The following is a 22428-nucleotide window of genomic DNA, read 5'->3' as shown; positions in this document are numbered from 1 at the left end:
CACTGTCCTAGGAATACACGTTGACCTCTTTGCTCCTCTATCCCCCAGTGATCTCGCCTAACAACCAGAGAGCCTATTAGGCCTGGATCCCACTTTGTTGTTAAAAAGGGTCTTGTCCTTTCAGAAACACTCACTTCCTTGCTTTCTGTTTTTTCAAGCATAGGTGGTGGTGGAACACAAGTTCATTGTTCCCCTCGCAGATGGAAGTTGGAGTTACCAGGGTAACAGCTCTAATCCTCCTTTTTTACCACTTTTTTCGTATTAGAAGCCCATCGAGTGCTACCTTTTAAGTCACAGGCGAGAGCGCTCGCTCACTTTTAATTAGCTGTGATTCTGTTTGCCAGGAGACAGCATGATGAGCTAATCGAAAATTTACGAAATAATGACGTACTGCGAGCAGCTACTTCTCTCTCCTGAGGCTTGCTCCAAGAATAACAATAATGAGGCCATTATCGAGGTTTGCACTTTAAAACACTGCCCTGCCACCAAAACAGAGGGCATAATTGTTCTGGTGTTTTCCATACAATCAACAACCCATTGTTGATGACTTGAGAACTATGGAACTAAAGAATGGGGGCCATAATGATCGGTCTGTGCTGCCAAGAAGATCTTGTACAAAGTGTCCACTGAGGAGGGACCTCGATAGACTACTGATTTGCTTGTGAGGGTTCCAGATGAAGACGACTGTCTGGCTTTGTAGAAAAAAAAAATGTCCTTTCTGCTTTTTGTCTGTCGTGGCGCTCAAACAGCCCCCAAGCTGCATTAGAAAAGAAGCATTCATTTGGTGAAAGGCTGGGAGTCACACAGGCTCATATGAAGGGGCCACAGAGTTTATGGAGAGAATGGCCATTTATATAACCTCCTTTTGATATGAAATATAAATGATCTGTAGCAAAGGATCAAATAAATTAATTAACATTAAGCTCTCCACAGTGCTTCCATACATACAATTAAAAAGACAATTTACTTCACCAGACATGTTTGTCAACTGAGCTTTATCTAACATGTCAAGATAACTCAATTAGATAATTGCATATCTGTGCTCCAAAACTAACTTCATTACAAACCCAGCCCAGCCATTCGGGAATGACAACATCCCAGAGAGAAAATGATGATTAATTCACAGGGGGAAATAAAATATTTTCCCAAAAGTTTCCACACCTAAACCTACTGTGTGAGAGCTTGGCAGGTTTGTACAAACACCGTGCTGCACCTATTAGCTGTGCTCCATTGTAAAGGAGAGTGAGAGAGAAGACTGAGCTCGAGGGCTGGAAAATGCTAAGTGGGCCCCTTAGCCTAGTCAACCTTCGGTGGGTTTCATTTATCTTCATCTTGTTAGACTAAATTAATTAACAATCTCAATGTTACACACTTTCTCCTTTCATTACATCAAATAATGGCAGAAATGTAGGGGGAGGTCCTGCCCACCGGGAGCAGACAGAGACTGAAGATCTCTCTCTCTCTGTCTCTCTCTCTCTGTCTCTCTCTCTCTCTCTCTCTCTCTCTCTCTCTCTGTCTCTCTCTCTCTCTCTCTCTCTCTCCCTCTCTCTCCCTGTTCACATTACTGTATTATCTCTTCCTTCCCCTTTCTCTCCACACTCACTTTCATTTTCTCAGTGTTTTTGATACACAAACAAAAACCTGTTAAAAGTCTTCCGTAAACATAAAAAAAAATTGATGTTAAATGAAAACACTTCATTTCAGAGAGGCTTACAATAGCAGCAGGAATAGTTGTCTGTTACAGACACATTTGTATACTTTAGTTCAAAGAACTTTTGCCTTTGTTTGGGAATCTTAAACAAACTGGCATTATTTTTATACAGCAGTACAAAGGCTTGACTTGTACATAAAATATGAAATGAAAACTTTTCCCCTCGTCTGAAGAGTTTGATGTATTTTTAATGTTGCCATGTGTCAGGTGCTGTTAGAAAGCTCTTTTACAGCTTTAAAAACTAAGTGCACTGTCTGTATGACTCAAAACAAAACTCATGAGTCAATACAATAAAGAAAGGCCCATCCGGTGTGAAAGTGAAATATGCCATCTAGCTCTAAAAGTCAATAACATCTGCTCATTGGATCAGAAATGTATGAGCATGTTTAAAAAACACCTTTGACCTATTTCAGTTACTTCTTCTTCAGTGGAGGAATGTCAATCTGCCACATCCATCCCTTGTTTCTATCCTTTCCTCCCCTTTCACCCCCTCCCCCCACCCCCACAGCCCACTCCAGGACACAAGTGTTATCCAAGCAAAAGGGCTAACCCTGAAGCAAAGCCTGCCTTTAATCTCGGCCTGATTGTTGAGGCGTCCAATCTGCAGCCAGTGTGCTTGATATCTTTCTACTGGCTCTTCTCCTTTAATTAAAACGGACATTGACAGAGGGATGTGGATTAGCAGTGCAATAATGTGTTTACTTAGAATAATCACAGTGTTTCTCACTGCCATGAGAACAAAAAGAAATTGTTTAGAGGACAGCAGAGGCCAAAGGTCAGGTTTCGGTCCTTTTCCTGTCTTTAGAAGATGTGTGCAAAATATTTCCGGAGAATTAAACATGTGCTTCTGCCAGACATCCTCTGTGTACCATCCCACTTTAGCACATAGTTTATAGTGTATCCAGAAGTGTAATTTTTTAATCCTCCTTTCTGGTTTGGACAGGTGCTGAGAGCTTATGCTGTCATTCACTCTGTACAATTACTCTTAAAACAAAAGCAGAAATAAGCATAGGTAGTTCACTGTTTAGCAGCTGGACGACAGAATAACTAATCATAGCAGATATACCACAGTAAAAAGATAAGCGCCATGCTTTAAGAACAAAAAAATATTGTACTTTTTGAATTGCATGTTTTGCAGCAAACAGTAAGTTTATTAGATATTAAATGATATCCTATATAATTCAAATAGTTTATAAGTGAGAAATTGCTCTTTCAATATGTTAAATATAATGAAACAAAGAGAAACAGTCAAAGCCATTCATATAAATGTTGGAGTTTTATTTCTAAGTGTGATTTTACATGATTAAATTCTTAAGCTAAATAAAAAATGCCTAAGAGATTTTCCTTATTGGATTCCTGAAGGACATTCTCCCTAGTATTGGTATCAAATTGTCTTTTCTTTTTAAAATGCCCCCAGCAGTTGAGAAAGGGAAAAAAATGCTGTTAATTTAATCAAATAAGTGACCTTTTGAAAAAGAAATCAAAGAGGATTCATTAGCTTTAGTAAAGTTTGGCTGACAGCAGCTTTGAAAGGCAGATGCTGCTGCTCTGGCTTCTAATGAGCCAACCCTAATTAGGGAGCAACACTGGAGCCTAGAGAAGGTGGTTGACTAGGAAAGGAGCCAATGATAAATACACTCTCTTATTTACTTTCTCTGTGTGTAATGACAGCACCAAGTTTTTAATTAGAATCATAGGAAGGGTTTAAACCAAAATGTAAATCTTTATGGTAGGTTGAATACAAACACAGAAAACATCACATGATAATAACTACCCAATATCACTGCTTATTGTTCTTAAAGGGATGGGGGGGGGGGGTAAAGACACAGAAGGTCTGATCTTCTGGTGAAGTGAAAGGAAGAATAAAAACAGCTCAAAAACAGTAACGTTTTAAAGTGGTTGATGTGTGCTTACAGTCTGACTGTCTTCTATCAGGGTGAGCATGCCAGACAGCCACACACTACATGAACACAATCATAACACACAGCTTGGGTAAATATGTCATAATCCATGTTTGACAATGTTCAAATATACAGACACACACAGACACACTCACGAAACAGGACAAAGTCTAAAGTTAACAACATGTCAGAAAGCTTAACCCCTGTTAGCCCGCTACCACCCCTGTTAGCACAACCTGTGATCCTTAATGGCAACAACAGAAATGAAACTAACCTCAGTAAAAAGCTGCTACGAAGAAAGCCCTCCATGTCAGCGTGTGGGGGTTCTGGCAGGAGAAATCACAGAGAACCATTTTCACTATGTAACGAGTAATAATCAAGAATAAGAAGAAAGAGGGGAAGGGAAAGAAAGAGGGAAAAAAGAAAAACACAGAGCATACATCTTCCTCCCATAATAAGGCATGTCTTTAATTAAAGCAGAAATATGGCCAGCAACTTATCCTCTCTTTTTATGAACTGACATCATTAATTATACCTCTTTCCATCGAGGGAGTGGATTTGCATACAACATTGGTTTGCACAGAGAGCCTGATGATATGTTTGCATCAAATAAACTCTGCCTACTGATCTCTATACAGTCTTTTTCCACAGCCGTGCGCAGATATATACATGTACATACGGCACTGTGACCACAGATCCCGCTGCAGCCCCAATCCTTTTCAGACTAGCTAACGGTGGTCCAGCTGCAGCCCATGTGTGGCGATGGGTACTGTGGCTTCTGTGAGCCCGGCCGCAGGGGACCCAAGCTGGGACTCACAGCGTCAATGAGGCAAAAGGATGTGGTCATGATGTCACCACTTGTAGGGGTCGTTCAGAAGCCTTACCCACAAAATAGTAGAGACACATGGCTAAAAATGTCTTACAACAGGTTTCCATTAGTGTATGTTATTTGTCTGTGTAAGATATAGTTTGATTGTGTTAAGATCGGTTGAACAGTGATCAAGGCTTCCATGTGAGTGGTGAAAATGAGCAGGGATTCCAGGGAACAGATTTTGTGAATGGAACTTTTCTCTGTGGCTGAATGTAGATGTCTCTTAGATCTCTCAACAAGCCTTTTAAAGATGCTCAGCCACTGAAATATGGCAATGATACATGCAAAAATATTTTCAGCATTATAACAAGTTATTCTCCTCAACATTTTAGCACCCCACCATCATTTTAGTCAATTTCATAACTTTGAATTCAAGAGCTTTAAAGACTGCAAATCACATTTTCCTGCTGCGAAAATCACTACTTAAAACACAAATGGAAAGAAAAATAGTCCTTACTCAACATATCCTGTATTTTACACCCTTATTCACATCATAAAAAATACAAAATATAACAGAACATGACAGGCCTTAAACACCTTAAGTTTTCGTGACATGGGTTTAATTTGGCATTTTCTTGCCTTGCTCTTGTGGCTTTTGAGACAAAGCCTCTGAGAGAATGGAAAGAATGAGCTGGGCCCAAGGACACTGTGCCTTTCAGTCTGGCCAGCACTTAGCAAGCAGCGGATCCACGAGGCCCAGAGGGCTCAGCCGAGACTTTTCTCACAATAAGGTGTCTGGGGAGGCGGGAGTGGCAGAGCTGGGGGCACTGCAACTCTGCTCTTTTCTGCACTCAGCTGGGCCCAGCGCACATAATACCATCACCACGGCACAGCACACCATGCCAGTGACAACGTGAGAAAACAACCGTCAAACAGTGCAGAGCAGATCAAGCGTGTCTCCTCACTTCTCTGAGTGCAAAAAGCACACATGCTCTGAGGCAGGCCCACAGTAAACTAAAACAATCACTAACACAGATGGAAAGTTCTCTGAACTTACAGTATACATGCAAACAAATTCTAGCTATTACACTATTCTATACTGCCGACCTTTGCTCAGAAATTAGGGAGAGGAATAGAAACAGTAACGAGTTTGATACAGAAACTCAATTTTACTCATTATTCCTGAAAGGTTAAAAGAAGAAACCTTAATTTATCTGAATGAGTGTTTGTCATTTTATCCCTCAGCAGGCAGGCTAAAAGCACAAAAGAAGAAAAAGAAAATAAATAAATTAGGCTATGCTTAGTTTCTATGTTTATCTCTGGTCCTACTCCACAAACCTTGTTCTTTCACTTTGTGTGCTTGTGTTTCCTCAGCTGTGCCTGCTGTCTAAAGTCCCATTGTGGTCAGGAACAACTGAACTTAGCCTCCAAAGGTGCGGTTTGGAGAGCAAATGACCAAACTCAGGAAAAAGTGACTGAGCCACATTGTATTTGCTCCTTTAAAAAAAAAAAAAAAAAAAAAAAAAAAGAATGTCTTTAAATCAAGACTAAGCCACAATTCAAGGGCAGGCTTTTTGGTGAAGGAGAAGCAGGGAGGATAGACATCACTGAGTTGGCCTGGACCAGTCCGAGCAGCACGGCGGCCCTTTCGAAGAATCAGGCTCTGCCAAAAGCTGCCTCTGCCTAAACCAAGTCTCCCACCATCTGCAACAAATGTGCTCTATTAAAGCAGTACCATATGGACAACAAGCTAGCTATTAACACGGCTTCAGCACATCCCTTTAACCTAGCCCAGATTTCTAACTTCCAGTCAAATTGACTGCTGATTTAATGCATCGCCAGCAGCCATGTGGGTCTTGGCACGAGACGGCACTCTCAGCCTTCAGTCATTAACAAGCTCACGTAGAGATCAGCGCACAGCGAGACACAGGAGTTAGCTGCACGGATCCTACCAGTAACTACACCCAGGGTTACTTGTTATATCCCTAAACCTGATCCATATGAGAATAAGTAGCAAAATCCAAAGGAGAGCGCAAGAGTCTGCATTGATCCAGAACTCAAACATGATTAAAACAAGTAAAACCAGCTCTATTGGAAACAGTGGAAACAGGCTTATGAAGCACATCGGCCCACAGAGCTGCTGCAGTTCTTATGTCTCACTTCTTCCACAGTGATGGAGAGTGCATTTGCTTCTCTGCATGGAATCCAAAATGCAAGTGATTAACCCCTACAGGGTGTCTGTGTCTGTGGGGGGGGGGGGCAATTTAATCCTTGAGGGTCAGGCGGCCATGTTGACGCCTTTCCCCTCACTGAGTCATGAGGGGACCCACCCACTGTTCACAAAGCCATGCTCTCTTCTCCTGGACCATGACGCAACAGCTTTAAACCCTTCTGTTTTACAACTCAGAGACAAAACACACACACACACACACACACACACACACACACTTAATCAATTGCAGTTTTACAATTTGAACCCGATTCCAGTGTTCAGTAAATTTTATTTGTTTATCTTGTCTCCTCCTGTCTGAGCTGCTTCAGAATACAGTTCATAATTGGGTGGAGACACATTTCTTCTGTCAGAAATCTGAATGTGCATAAAGCTGTGAACTAACAGACTCAAATACAATTATACAACAAAAACAATTTCCTTTTGATTTAAAATTCAACCTTCTAATTATGAACCAAATGAATAATTCTTTAGGCTAACAAAAGTTCTTCATGTTTGCCCAGCCAATGATTTATTTTTTATTTTTACCAGACAGTTAACTAATTATTCCTATTATTATTATTATTATTATTATTATCACCATTTTCTGATAAAAATCTATTTTATAAAAAATGTCACCCATGAACAAGCAAGATAAGATAATTTTTCCACACATCTCTGCCTGTAGCAACCCCATGCATGCTGTAGTGATAAGCTAAAGACTGGCTGATGACGTGCTAATTAAATGAGCCTCTGTGCTCTCAGTGGAGAATCAGGATGTGTGAAAAGGTGCTGTTGGTTTGAGAAGAGGGGAAAAACGCTGTCCAATCAATCCCTACATCCCAGCGGACAACTTTATGCATACTAGACACCAAGTCAGAAATACGGTGTTACCTGTCCAGCACATGTCCACACACACTGACTTGTATGCATTTACACCTACAGCGTAGTCTTCAAACACACAAAAACACGCACACAGACACACCTTATGTTACCTTTACTAATGCACATGTCCAATTGACCCCTCCCCCATTGCCAAACACACACACACACACACACACACACACACACACACACACACACACACATACATAGTCTTGTATGCAGGCACACACACACCTCAGTCAGGGCTGCCAGATGAGTAGTGAATTAATTTGTGTGAGCCACTCCAACATTAAGAAGGTGTGTTGAAAGGTGTCTGCTCATGTTTCAAATTAAACGCGCTGCTGGTCAGCATTAGCACCTCGCCACCCGTCGGCAACTGACACTTAGGGGGCTGAGGGGGGAGGGGAGGAAGGAGGGGAGCCCATCCGCCGTTCACACTGGAATAATTAGAACATGTCAGGAAGAATTAATTTCCTCATTTTTCAAAAGGATACATAGAAATTACCATGTTATTATATGACAGGGTCCCTGGGAGGATTGGATTAAATTTGATTTCTTGCGCAGCCCACACAACAAATTAAAGTCATAAATAAGATGGAAAGAAGCGGGGCACAGAGCATATGTTTATGGCAATGAGTGAAGCCAAGGGACCAGAAACAACTATCTTCATTTCATTTTATTTAAATCAGACCGACACCGTGTGTCTGAATGACAGCATTTGCTAATGGGTCGAGATTAGAGGCTCCTTGATATTAAAACAGAGATCAAACAACTTCTGCTAAAAAGCTGAAACAACCTCGGTGTGTGCTGCCAGATGAGCCTCGTAGTATTCAGCTCAGAGTGACCAGCTATCTCTTGATCTAGGTCTTATCACAACAAATCTTCTAAATGTATTTAATCTACCTTTACCACTAATTTATGGCTTGTATGTTTTTCTTTTCCTCGAAATATCACACATGCAACAGACAATATGGAGTGATAGATAAATGACTCGAATGTAGATTATAAAAATGTTTACTGAAGTGAAGTATCCTTATTTTATGATATCCCTGAGTTTTTTTAATCCCTGAGTTTAAAATTGGTGCTCTATTTTTACAATGAGATACTTTCCAATTAAAACATTTTTCTGGTGAACTTGTGCAAAAACACAACTCCAGATACCATCCCTCTTCCTTGGGATCAGATTAGACTTGTTAGCTTACAGTTACATTTTAATATAGGCTTTCCAGGGAAGAGTTTTTCAACTCGTTCAAAATGGGCTGTCATTACAGTCTTAGCACTCCCCTGGGCACCACAAACTTTAAATAATTTGTGAATCAATTAACTGGCTACTCTGAACGTAACAGGGATTTCACACTCCAGGGTCGCGCTGCATTATCAGCGGGAGACGATTCATGGCGTTTTGGGAGAAAAGTTCATGGTTGAAATCATTAATTCATTTTACTGGACTTTTAGTTATGCATTACTTGCCACAGCTGGGATAGCAAGAAGATTAATGGCATTTGCTTTGGTCCTGTTTTCTGCAGTTTATAGCAACTAGGTGAAACTCTGTTCTACAGTACATGTGAACATGCCTTCAGAAGCAGGACAGCAGCCAAGTCCATATTAGGATTTTATTCTTCTAAAGCCCACCAAACCATCAAATAATTATAATAGAAAATTGTGAGGTTAGGTCCTTTCCATGTGATTAAACACAGACCGTACTTAATCACCAACTGTAAAACAAACCCAGACAACAGCCCACCTTTTAAAAAGCCGACATGCATATTTTAGTTTAAGCACTTTAAAAAGAGGTCATTCATGAGTAATACAGAGAGCAGTAATTAATTGTTTGCAGAGTTTAGGAAGATGGGTAAAGTTCTGGCAGCTTCTCTGCATTCTCGACACGTAATGACATATGCAACAATTAGTTTTTCTTATCCTCGCTGGGCTCCTGGCTTGTAATTGAGGCTGATGAAATTAAAATCTTTGTTGGGCGGTCTTTGTCAAGCGCTCTCTGTTCAGCAACATGTTGACCATAATCACTGTGGTCAGTGGACTGAAGAGGCCCATTTGAGAAATAATAGATGACGAATAACCATTCAAAGGTTATTCATTTTAATTTTATGGTGACGCGCTGTTTATTTAATTTCTGACAAAATGGCATCCTCCCCTTGAGTGGGTCCATCGATACCAGGCTGAGAGCTGTGAGACTGTGCGGCTGTTTGCGTATTAGATAAAAGGCGCACACTAACAGAGAGTTGTGTTTGTGGTTTGTTCTAATGGTCTAATGTATCCTCAGGTGTTTATGAATGGAATCGCACGAGTGTAAATAAATGTGTTGCACAAGCACTCCAGACACAAATTTAATTACTTTCTGTCATGTTCGAGATTAATTAGACCTGTAGGTGAAGATAGCTTTGGGTTTGATTGTATGAGGACCCGATTCATGTCTCAGAATGTGGAACTGCATTAAACGTTGCCTATTGTGAAGTACTCTATCATAATAAATACAAAGAGGTGCAGAACTATATTATAGTAACCCAAAAACGGAACCATTCAAACTGTATTGTTAAGTCTATTTTATCATTACTTCAGACATTAAACTACCCAAGGAGGAGTGTTTTTAGCTTGATCAGTAGGGGGGCTGTAGAAAAAATGGGAAACCTTCATGATCTAACCTTCTTATCCAGTTAAGTATCAGATTGTATTGATATATATTTTCAAGTACCTGCTCACTCCAATTGTTGATAAGGTTAACCATTATTAGCAGTTCTTAATGTTACATTATCATTTAAGCTTAATTTTAACATTTTGTGTGTCTGCTTTAAATACACAAGTATCCTTTAGTGATGTGTATACATTGATTTTAACATTGTTCGAGTAATTACATTCCCTTTTTATGTTCATCAGTGAGGTCACACTACACTCAAGTACCACCACTTTACATCTAACTTCTCAGAATTAGCATGCAGAAGCGGAGGCAGCTCTCTAGGAGACAGGCGCATGCTCCTCTGAGCAGAAGTTGATGTGTGAAATGGCATGATTAAACAATGGTAAATGGTCGTGAACTTTGAATTCAAGGAGACATTTTCCAAGCTGTTATTGAAGAGCTTCTCCATCACATTAATATGACTCCCATGATATCTACTACTGACATTTGGAGGAGAAGAATATTATCAACCAGGTTCCTCACCTTTATTTGCTTAATATCTAAAATACCTTTTTTATTAGAAAACCTTCCCGAGCAGCAGCTGAGTAAAGACTGTTACAGTGATATTTTCATTCATGCAGAGAGGATCATGGTATATTATATTCTTCTTTTAAAAGCAAAATGACTAATTCCATATCAACAATATGAGTTTTTTTTTGCATTTACTCCTTTGAGACTCACATATTTTCAAATACAAACGGAGTCATGCCCAGCTTACTCTATTATTCCAACCTGGGTTAAATGTAGAACTGATATTCACTTGGTATAACGAGATGAATCTGCTTAAATATTACCTTCAAAATCATATACTGTTGAAATAGAGGATTTATGTAGGGCTACTAAAGTATCAGTAAACCCAGACTTGTGTACCCTCTATGGATCTATCAGCACAAGATTTTTTTTTTTTTATAAATTCCTATAACAAAGAGGTTATCTTCAGAAAGACAAGACTTTTCTCCAAAAGTCTTGTAGGTACAAGTGTTTTTTTTGCCAGTCTTAATTACCATCTAAAATATTTCAAGAATACAAGACAGCCAATTTTTCACCTTAAAAGAGCAACTACACACAAACAAGGCACTATACCAAAATGTAGCTAAACAATGTGAAAATAGAGACAGAATAAAATGAATACGAGACAAAAAAATAACAAAGAATGAATAAGTAGGAGGATTGTATATTTAAAAGGTCTGTCTGTTACTGTGCTTATTTATGCATACATTGTGTGACTGTCTGACTGTCCACTTCATTTGATGCAGGTGCTCTGTGTGGGTGAAAGACAGCAGGGGTGTGTGAGACATGTGGCACGACAGAAAAAGCTGACGGGGTAAATTGATACTTACAAAAACTGAAAGACTCAATCCCCAGCTTCCAGCGATCACTGCTTGGCTGATTTTGAATTCATGTAAATATCTGAAATTCAAGCAACAACAAAAAACAGACATTGTCATCATGTTTCATACCTTACAGCTGATAAGAAAAAAATACTGTATCAACATTTTGCATTTGATTAAAATGTCACAAAAAATTCAACATTTATATAATTCAATCAATCCGTTTAAATGGCTTTTGTTTGATTTGTGAATTTGGAACATGGTTCAGCTCAACACGGCTCTTAGATAACTGAGTTTACCTACATTGGAACAAATAGTGACAGAACAAGAGGAAGAGAATTGGGGCCATGGTGACTGTTTGCTCAGGGTCAGAGTCTCCACAGCAGAGCTACTGTACCACAGCTTTGTAAGAGTCTGACCTCCAGTCCTCACCAATGAAAATCCATCCAAGAGGTGGTTAGAAATCTACATCTCAGCTACCTCATTAATCCATCTCGAGTAGATATATATTCTCCTAATAAACCACTTCTCTATAACGCAGTTGTTTTATTTAATTTAGGTTTCCTTCTTCAAGCTCTGCCTTCTAATGATTTATTTATACGCCATGCTTTGCTGGTTTTAGTATGTCTGCTGATGTTGTATACCCTTTTTGAAGAACACAAATAACCAGGAAACTCCACTACAGTAGAAGTAATACAGCTTGAGGTATCATCAAAGCCAAATTCCAACTTGAGCACACCCACAGTTGTAGATAATGACAAATCACTGATCAGACTATCTACCCTGAGGGTTAAAAATCATGTAAGCTCATTGGTGTTCATTTTCTCACATTATCTTGTGTTTCATAATAAGCCAAGATGTCATTACCAGCTGATTTATACAATTAGTGCGCCTCAGCACTGCCAATTAAACAGGGCCAAGGGTTTTTTAAGGTCACGCTTAACTGATCTGTCTCTAATTTGCAGTACCGCCCCCCCAGTCTCCAATCGCAGGGGCCAGTAAGCCACCAACAACAAGACCTAAAGTACCCACTACCACTGCATTGTTGTCAGAGCACACTGTGTGTAGTCTGCTACACATGAGGCTGAAGAGCTAACAGAATGAGCCTGATAGAGGCAGATGGGCTTTAATGTTAGCCTTGAGGCTGGAGGTGATGACAGGGGAGAGGGGACCCAGGTGACCTCTGCTGAATGGGAAGCTAGTCCATGAATAGCAACTCCGAGTTTAAAGTCTATTGCTGCCTCTTAAATGATGCTAAACACACATTTTTTCTCTGTTCAGAACTCTGCTCCAGCTGCAGCCTCCCACTTCTGTATTAACACAAACTCTCTCTCACACACACACACACACACACACACACGATTAACTTGTATTAGTAGCTATTCAGTCTACACAACAATCCCTGCCTGCTAGATAACCACGTATTACAAGGATGGTTATAATAAAGCAGTCTTTGTCAAACATCTGTCTAAAGGCTTAATTCCTAAATGAGAGCTCTAATAATTACACAGAGATGACATTAACATCCTTTGAATTCATAATCTGATGTAAATTGAGAACAATGAGTTATATAATGAATGGGGGGAAATGCATTCCTTATTCATTGGTTATTTAAGTCAATTATTTGTCTGCGGGAGAAAAAAAACAAAGGAATTTATAATTGCAAATAACAAGCGAACCCAAATTATATTCTAATGATGCTAATGTAATAATCCCTGTGGTGTAATAAGAGTTTATGTCAACTGGCCTATTGTAGCTGCATGCAGCAGCTTTTTCCTGCTGTGAGTTAGACCTACAGGCAGGAAACATAAAACAGGCACTCCCCAGTCCTAATTAGAGGATCAGGAGCTTATTAAACAATTCAAGTCTTAACTGAATACAAATGATTGGTTTAACCACAGTTTTATACACAGACTGGCAATGTGCTTAACCAGTTTATGTTATCCAACATGTCATCTTTAAGTTAAAGACTGTCGTTAGAAAAATGAGCCCCATTAGAGCACAGTCAGAGTGAGGCACAAGGAATATTGTTTCATTAGGATTAGCTCTCAGAAACAAGAATCCAGAGTGATGGAGCTGGCATCAAAGGGGCAGGAACAGAGAGCTCATGGCCACCTGTGGCATTTCTCTCAAAGGATGGCCTTTCCTCTAGCTTTGACTGCTCATACACTCACACACACACACACACACACACACACACACACACACACACACACACACACACACATATACATGCAAATACATCAGAATGCAAGCAAACACTTCTGTTGCTAAAAAAAGCTATTGAATGATGCAGTGTCAAAAAGTGTGGCACAATTTACAAGGCGGAAACTTGGGTGGAAATACACACACGGATACACACAGTCCTCCAGTACTGAAACTGAACAAAGAGAAAAGTAACTGCAGTTAATCTGTCCTGGAATTGATGGAACATCCAGGATGTATCTTTTATAATTCTGGTAACATTTTGAAAAAAAATCTGAAAAGATCCCAATTCCTTTATTATTCACGCACATGTTCGTCTACACTTTGTCTGAGAACAGCACTAGAGTCAAGTGAATTGAATTAAATTGGGTAAAATACAAGGTTTGCCACTCACTCAGGTTGTAAAAACTCCCATAAAAACAGTTTGACTATCTTTATTTTTCACATCATACTAACCGTGCTGCTTCTGGAGAAACCTCAGAATGATTCACTTTCAAATCTGCTGAACCTTAAAATTCCAGACATGTGCTCTTGTTCGGTGTGGGCTATGCTTAATTTAATTTCCACTGACCATAACAGAGAGTTGTGTTTTTCAACCATCATGTGACGGTTGCTCAGTATCAATACACAACATCACCACAACTGTATACAGCAAAGGGGGAATAAACCACTACACTGCTGCTCTGACCAAGTACAGGTTTTATATTTCATGCACTCTGTATTGCATCAAAACTACAAAATATAGAATAGGTTTATATATGTAGGTGTTTTTATATTTATGCGTCTGATCTTAATGTACATTTAACTTTGTGTAGTTTTGAGTGTGTATGCATAGGAAAGCTAAAACTTGTACTTCAACTTCTGTTTGGAATTCATCCAGATCTGCAACATGTAAAAGAAAAAAAAAACTGCCAATCCACCATCCCAAATCCTCACTCTCTCCTGTGTCCGTACATGCTAAAGTAGGAATTCTGCCGAGTGAGTCATTTTGACAATAGAGGTAATCTATGCCATCAGCAGGCTGCTCCCCACCTGGATGCTGTGTGGTTATCTCTGCAGAAGCAGCAGCCACACTGTTAGGCAGTCAGGCCGGGGACTGCATGGGGGACTTTGGAATGTAACAGTGGTCCCAGTGGAAATAGGGAAATAGGCAGAAGCAGGGCATTCCGGCACAAAATGTCTGATTTAGTAATCGAACACATGTGATTGTCTGTTAAATATCCAGTTCCATAAAGTCAATCCCCTCTGCTGTGGGTTCACGTGTGAAATATGAATCGACAGCTTCCATGCACTCAGTAATCAGCTCAGCAAGGAATGAGGGGAAAGAGCTGGTCCGGCAACTTTTAATGTTCAGGTAGAATTAGGTAAAGAGGTCATTTAAAGGATGTAGTACTTGTGGTGTCGTCTTTAGCATTAGTTTACTCACTTCCTACATGCGGGATTCACTTCTGACAACCGTGCATGAAAAAATAAGTCCAGTGCTGTCTTTGGACGAACACGCTGTATTTCTACAGGAGATCCACCATATCATTGAATTATTTGGTGTAGGAAACAGGTCAATCACGTGCAAACAGCTGCTTCATGCTCCAGTACACCGTTAACTGTCACAGCCTTGCAAAGCTCTCTTTTCTCCTCGTTTTATCTTCCCCCTCTGTCTCTCTCAAACGGCCCCTTTTTGTGTCTCGGGCTGAATCTGTCCTGACACTGAACTGCTGCAGACTAGACACTCACAAAATGTCTCGCACCAATGTGTCAGAAATGACTACCAGAGCGTCACCTCAGTTAAGATATCTTTGTTTTGAGTTAAAAAAAAAATAGAGTGCTAAAGTGGCAAATAAGGTAGTAGAAAAAAATCAACCATTGAAGAGTAGCTATCCTACTCAGATGTTGTTCAAGCAATGGGCTGATAAAGATACAGTGCTGTGGCTGAACAAAGCTGTGTGCTGCTTGGCAAAGAGATTATCTACCATTTGCTCAATGTCAAAGAACGAGAATAAAGTATCTTTACTGGGCGACGGACTTAGGGTGAATGCAAAGAAATGACCAGCAAATACAATGTATTTCCTCCTTGGTGGCTGATACTCAGTATCCCCGAACGGGAAGACGTGCAACCTATCAATTCTCTGTAATACCCTCTGCATACTCCACAAAATAGGCTTGTCTTTCTCTTTTCTTACACTTTTTTCCTTTCTCCTTTTCTTTTTCCCTTAGTGTGGGTTGTGTCTTATTTGTGTTACGTTGGGGGCAGGGGCATGAAAACAAGTCTATCTCCTTTCTCCCAGGTAATGTGTTTATTTTCCTGGACCCATCTTCTAGTTTACTGCGTGGTGGCGTTTCTCCCCTCTTATCGCCTGGCCCTCATGGGGCACTTTAGCCCCTCAAATCCTGTTCACCACATACTGGTTTTAGAATCTGTGAAATGAGTGCTAGAGAAGCGTGGCCACAATGTCTGCCTGTGTTGCTACTGGACTCAAATGGGCTTGGTGCTTTTTTTTGTCCAGGGAGATGCATAAATGGAAGTTTTTAACACCTCAAAGGAAGCTGAGGCCTTTGTGGAGACACACTAGAGAAGGCTGCCAGTCTCCTGAGGAGGCAGACACACTGAGTGCAGCAGGACAAAGAGCTAGAGGAGCAGAATCAGCAGGGGCATCACTCTGCTTTGGGCACCAAGCAGACACACAAGTGTACACCCACGTATACTGTAAAACTGCACACAGTGTACATTCAAACACATGCATTCTCACAGCAGCATTACAAAGGATGGAATGCCATGTTCCAACCACCTCAAATTACTCTGAACACAACACCAAAGGTAGAGTGTATTTTAGCCGTATTAGAATATTAAATTATCCAACAGCAAATTCCAACATCTCTAACAACTGTACTGCAGCAGTAACAAAAGAATGAGACAGAATTAATCTGAATATAAACCCACCAGTTAAGATATAACATACAGTAGCTAACTGTGAACAGATTCATTTACGATTGAACACATGCTCAATGAATGATGACAAATAGAACTAGCACAAGAAACGTTGTCATTTCCTTCTTATTGATTTCATCTCCACTGTTTGAAAATAAATTCCTCATTTCCATCCCAATTTTCCTTATTGAAATTCTTTTTTTTATTCCCGATTACAACCCCACAGCTGGCATTTACAATCAGTCTTTATGCTGTTTAGATGTCTACAATAAGCATTTAGATGCAAATACCGCTGCCTCGTACAAAGGAGTTGCAACTTCTGTCAGAAGCAACATAATCAACCTGCAATTGTCTCCTGGCTGCGAGTGGTTTCCAGTGACAAGGCCTAAGCCGTAAGCATCTGTATTCAAATGATTCCCTATTTCAGGCACGGTTTAGTGTGGATATTTTCCAACAGTATTTGCACTGAAAATCAATCACATGGTGAATTAAACCAGAAAGGAAACAACTGATCCATAAATGATCAGGTTACTGCAAGGCATTGGTGTCCACAAATTATTCAGTGTTTGCCTTGTTTCGAGGAGAAACCGGCAGAGACGCACTATTTGATAGTGGCCTTTTTCCACCAATGACTCCTATTACTGGTGTGCATTTTTTGATTTGCAAAGGCAAGCTTAAGTTGACAATATTTTTTTTAGCAGGGTGTTCAGCACAGTGTAGCTCAAACGTAGCTCTTTGTAGTATGTCACAGAGTAAAGAGATTTAAAAATGGGTCATAGTTTTCTCAAAATTGGAAAGGACTGCAGTTCAACAATCATATTTCATGTTGGAAAATCTCTCTTCACTTCCTCACTTCCACTCATGTATTTCAATGCTCTACAGTGTAACAGCACATTCCAGCATGATTCTCTAAATCCTGTTCAAAAATAGCATATTTATGGTTATCCCTTTATAGTCTGTTTTTTTGTTCATGGAAACCAAAAGAATGAAGTTGGTTTACCTGAGAAGCGAATGACAGATTTTTCCAACTGATTTAATAAAAAAAAAAGGACTATGCATGAACTGTGGATTATTTTGCCTTTCTGTTATTCTAGTACTGATGGGAGCATATGCTTTGCTCTGGCTTCACTGGCCCCTGTACATCCATTTTAACAATTAACATTATGACCTCCATTTCTTCTTTTTATTTACAGTGGCAGAGGTCATTTGTCTTTTTTTAAATCCATAATTAATAGCAGCGTTTGCAAATGCAAATGAGTTCATTTAGGGGGAGGGAAAATGATCAGTTTGAGAATATTTCAGCCTTCTTAATCTTCTTAAGAGGGAAATGATTTAAAAGGAGGACACAAATCTCCAGTGACATGGCAGGAACTGTGGGGCACTTTCCTCTCTCTCTTTCTCCATTCTCCCTTTCTCATCTCACTCATGTCTCCCACCCGCCCCATCCCCATTCCCCCCTCCTACTACTTTACCTCTCCCCCCTTGTTGCCCTGTGGGGGTGGAAGGGCCAGGAGTATGAGACCAGGAGCTGAGAGCAGGGTTGTGTACTTGGATTGTCCCCCCAGAGGAAACAAATGTAGTGTTTGAGCCACTGATCACTAGTATAATTGAGTTTAACACTCCTTTTCTGGATTAAAAAAAGCGCCTTTGAAATGAAAGGTCAAATTACCTCCACAGTCAGCCAATAAATAAGTCAAACAAGGTAAGAGGTTCCTGCCAGCATATGTTAGTGGCAAATTTAATTAGCAGGAAAACAGCAGGCTCTTTTAGTATTTACTTAAATGAACAAAAGCAGTGTCGGAGTCCCAATTGTACTGCAATGGGAGTAATGAATTTATCAAACCTTGATTAATTGATCATTAAGCTATGGATCACAGAGAAACTTTAACTAACTCTATCTTGAAATGCATGAACTAAACATAATGTTAGAAAAACATTCTGTAAATGATCAAATTGCACAGGGAAAAAAATGAAATCTGGATATTCCTAGCCATTAGCCTGCACACTTTTTAATGCATGATTTTCTCCCATTCTGCAAAGTACCCTACACGCTTATTGTCAATTAATCGCAGCACAAGGAAAGAAAAATGGGCAAAGTAGCTGCAGTCTGGACTGGAAGCACAGAAGGTGGCCTAGCAATGCACAGAACAAGAGAGAGAGAGAGAGAGAGAGAGAGACAACACTGCTCTACACCCAACCAGCTACAATGTGGCCTTTGTGATATAATGCACTCTGCACAGCAGATTGTGGAAAATAATCCAAAATTTACTGGTTCCCATATCCAACAATAACAACTGACATCACAACCTACACCATACAGTATATCCCATGTTTCTGGGCACATTTCACATTTAATGGAGAATGAGGGGGGTAAGAAAAACACTGTCAAGCGGTTATTTTATTCCCATCATGTCTTGGGAGCCCATTACAGCATGGCACAAGCAGTGGTAAAACTGAGAAACCCAGCAGGCTGGGGCAACATGCAGAGGGGCTGTGGAGCACTTAGACTCATGGTACAAACCAACACTCTGCACTTTGTAAACTGTTGCAGAAAGATGGAGTTCAAACAAACACTTTGCACCTACAGATTATGTGTATTTAAATTCTGCTAGTCATTAAGGTTTAGCTGGCTTCCGTTTGCTACCATTTGAAGCTTCTAAAATAAAAATAATAAAGACGAGAAGTCTGTAGAAGAGCAGGAGGAAGAGGCCCTTTAGTGTGGCTGTCAAGACAATAGTAGCATGAGGTCGGGTTAACTGTGCTGAAAGAACGACAGGTGGGTCACATGAAAGATGTTGTTTTCACTTGCCCGGCACATGCTTCTCATTATTCTACAAGAAAAACGGACATTGCTCCAAGCAAAAGAGAAAAGGCCCTCCACGTCCACTACCGCTCACCGCAAACTAGTTTTCAAGTATATCTTACATTTCATGTGAGTCTAGATTCTAAAGCTGAGTGTGCTATGAACATTCCAGTGGGACAAAATGAAAATGTACATAGATTAAATTGCGTGTCCAAACACGCAGTAAGTGCTGCGAGGTAAGTATGATCTACGTGATAAAAGAAAAACACTAATCAGGGTTTTAAATTGAATGAGCCATGCAGAATGTTAAATAAAACTGGCATAATGGTTCCCATAAGCTTTAGAAATGTGAGTTAAAATATTGAGTTATTCAAAATAAATGTGCAAAATATGGGACTTCTAGCTAGCCCAAGCAAAATCCTCAGTTGTACCATTTCAAATTTTAAAAGGCAAAATAGTTTTTCTAAGAAGAGCCTATGTGTGTGTGTGCGAGTGTGTTTGTCTGTGTGCGTTTGTGTCTCTGTGTGTGTACTTGTGCATATGTCGTGCATGTATGTGTCCATATATCCATGTGTTCGCACTCTTGCTCTTGTGGTTTTGGACAAACTGTGGCCTGACAGTAAAATGTTGAAATTGGAAAAATATTACCCTTCTTTCTGTTGAATAGCCGAGAGATAAGCACCCTTTAGCAATGAAGCCAGTGAAGTCTAAGCTTATTATGAATACCTCTCAGAGCGCAGAAGCATGTACTGTAGAAATCAAAGGGAGTAATAGGCAGGTAAGCCTGTGTCATTTTAAGGAGGAAGTCAGTTGTGAAATTGTAAAAAATCGCAAGGCCCTGCTGACAATCTCCTGCCCTCAGAACACTCCCATAAATGATTTCTAATGGTGAGGGCTATCACATATCTGAAAAAGTCAGAAGTTTGTGAGGCAAGAAGAAGAAAAAAAGCCCAATGCTAATCTCTCTATTGATGGAGACTTATAATAATAGGACCATTTATCTCTTTGATTAAACAGCACTTACTCTGAAGTTCACAAGAATGTGTGATTCTTTGCAAGTGCCCTAAGCTTCTCGAGGCAAACCTGGCTCTGCAGAACATTCCTCAAGGTTTCATGTTCAATTGGCTGTGAAAGTCCTCAGCATAACTTTTACATGCCGGACTGAAACCATTAAGACAAAGGCAACAAACAGGTCATCTTCATACTTTGTTAATATTGTAAGCACAGTAACTGCTTTTCAATTTTAAAAATTCTTACATTTATAACGTTACACAATATTTCCCAGATGTAAGGTTTTAGTTGCATATTCATGTGTGGATTTTCTGCCGTTAAGTTAAAATTTGTAAAGCCCTTCCCCTGTGGAGCTGTTGTTAAGATGATATCATAATATGCCTACTCCGAGGCAGCCTGGACTCTCAAATGCTCACATATTCTACAAAAGCAAACACACACAAGCTAATATGTACTGTGCTTTTACTCCTTTGAATATTCATCCATGTTTGCACATCATCTGCAGGTCTCCTAATCACAGTCACTTCCCCTTTAATCACATGGCTCTAATTAGGTCCTAATAAACCATTTTGCCAGCCTCTTGGAGCGCCTCTGTGTCACTCACACATCAAACCAAGAAATAGTGAATTAAGGGGCTGTCACCCTCAAAGGAGAGTTCCTCAGGCAGCAGTGATACAGATACTGCAGGCTACACCCTCTTACACTAATTGAAATTATCGAAAGCTCTGCTTACATGAGACACTTGGCCATGTCTGAAGCCGTGTCCTGAAGTATGGCAGTCAAAAGAGCGACAGTAGTGCCAGCACTGAAGCTCAACTAGGTTTTCTGATGTCTGGTAATTGTTTAAACCTGAGTGGGTATGGCACAGGGCCGCATACTGCCTGTTCTGCCAAGAGAAGATAAAAAAAAATGTTCTTGCTAGCACTTTTCTCTTCTGTTCTCCTCTTCTGCTCTAATTCAGTCCAACATGGGCTTCATGAGAAGCCTCAATGGTTCCATGTTCATCTTGGGGGAACCAGTGTTGGGGATGATGATCACTGACCACAGGTTGATAATGATGACTGTTTAATTAGAAGCCTTTCTTTGGCCTGGCCACAACCCAAACTCCTCCACCCTGCAGATGGTGACCAATAAATGTACCTCCCCAGTTTTTCCCTCAACCCCACCCCTAACCAAGGACATAAAGCCTTTCTCCTCGCTGACACAAAAACTCAACCTCAGTCCTGCTGCATGAGCATCTGTACAAGCAACCATCTCACTGTGACTAGAAAGTCTGAATGTGTCCTCTTCAGTTTATACTGTTCATACTCATCTAATTTGCAATAAAGAACATGAAATGTTATCAGATAAAATGCCTTTTAGGAGGTATTTTCAGTTTTTTACTATCATGAAAAAATGTTGGTGCAAAGAGTTAACTGTCAATGTTCATTTATCAATCATGGTTTTTGCTACAATATCCACTCCTTGCAACTAAGGCATAATTGCATTTTTGTATGTTTCGGCAGTTCAAAGCACTTGGTTGGAGTTAAAGGAAACACTGTGGTTATGGTTAGTACATTATGGTTATGGTTTGGGAATTTAAACACTTTGTCAAGGTTTGCAGAAACATCATAGCATGGTAAATATTCCAAACATCAACTGTGATGAGAGAAACACCCCAAGAAGTCATGTGCCTAGCAATCCACCCCCACTCTTCCCTGTGACTCCACTGCGGTGAATGAACCGAACTCTGCGAACAAGCTTTGACAGCAAACGTAAATCGCTGGTGCAAATTAGTTGCATATGAAAATACAGCGTAGGATGGAGGGTTTTGAAGTCATTTGTGTATATTGGGTTAAGCGTGCAGTCTCTTTAATTGTAGTTATAAAATGTTCCAATTATAAGCTAAGGATCTGTGTTTTTGGTTCTTAATACTTATCATTTCAGTGTCCTCAGCAAAGATTTTG

General features: G+C 40.1%; 1 protein-coding gene across 5 annotated transcripts in view; it reads right to left on the bottom strand.

The window, feature by feature from the left end:
* sox6 (SRY-box transcription factor 6) overlaps positions 1 to 22428 on the bottom strand; it is a 132326-nt gene that overhangs the window by 99545 nt on the left and 10353 nt on the right. For 4 of the 5 annotated variants that reach the window (XM_061037385.1, XM_061037394.1, XM_061037377.1 and 1 more), the window contains 2 exons: positions 11550 to 11619; positions 3887 to 3938 (listed from right to left, as the gene is read on the bottom strand). In XM_061037385.1, coding sequence (XP_060893368.1) covers positions 3887 to 3921 — 35 coding nt within the window. In that variant the 5' untranslated portion in view covers positions 3922 to 3938; positions 11550 to 11619. The remainder of the gene's footprint in view (positions 1 to 3886; positions 3939 to 11549; positions 11620 to 22428) is intronic. The other variant, XM_061037402.1, reaches the window with a different exon arrangement.

Source organism: Labrus mixtus, chromosome 1 (genome assembly GCF_963584025.1).
Source record: "Labrus mixtus chromosome 1, fLabMix1.1, whole genome shotgun sequence".
NCBI classification, from domain to species: domain Eukaryota; kingdom Metazoa; phylum Chordata; class Actinopteri; order Labriformes; family Labridae; genus Labrus; species Labrus mixtus.
Note: the sequence above shows the minus strand (reverse complement) of the source record. Positions and strands in the feature narration are given on the sequence as shown.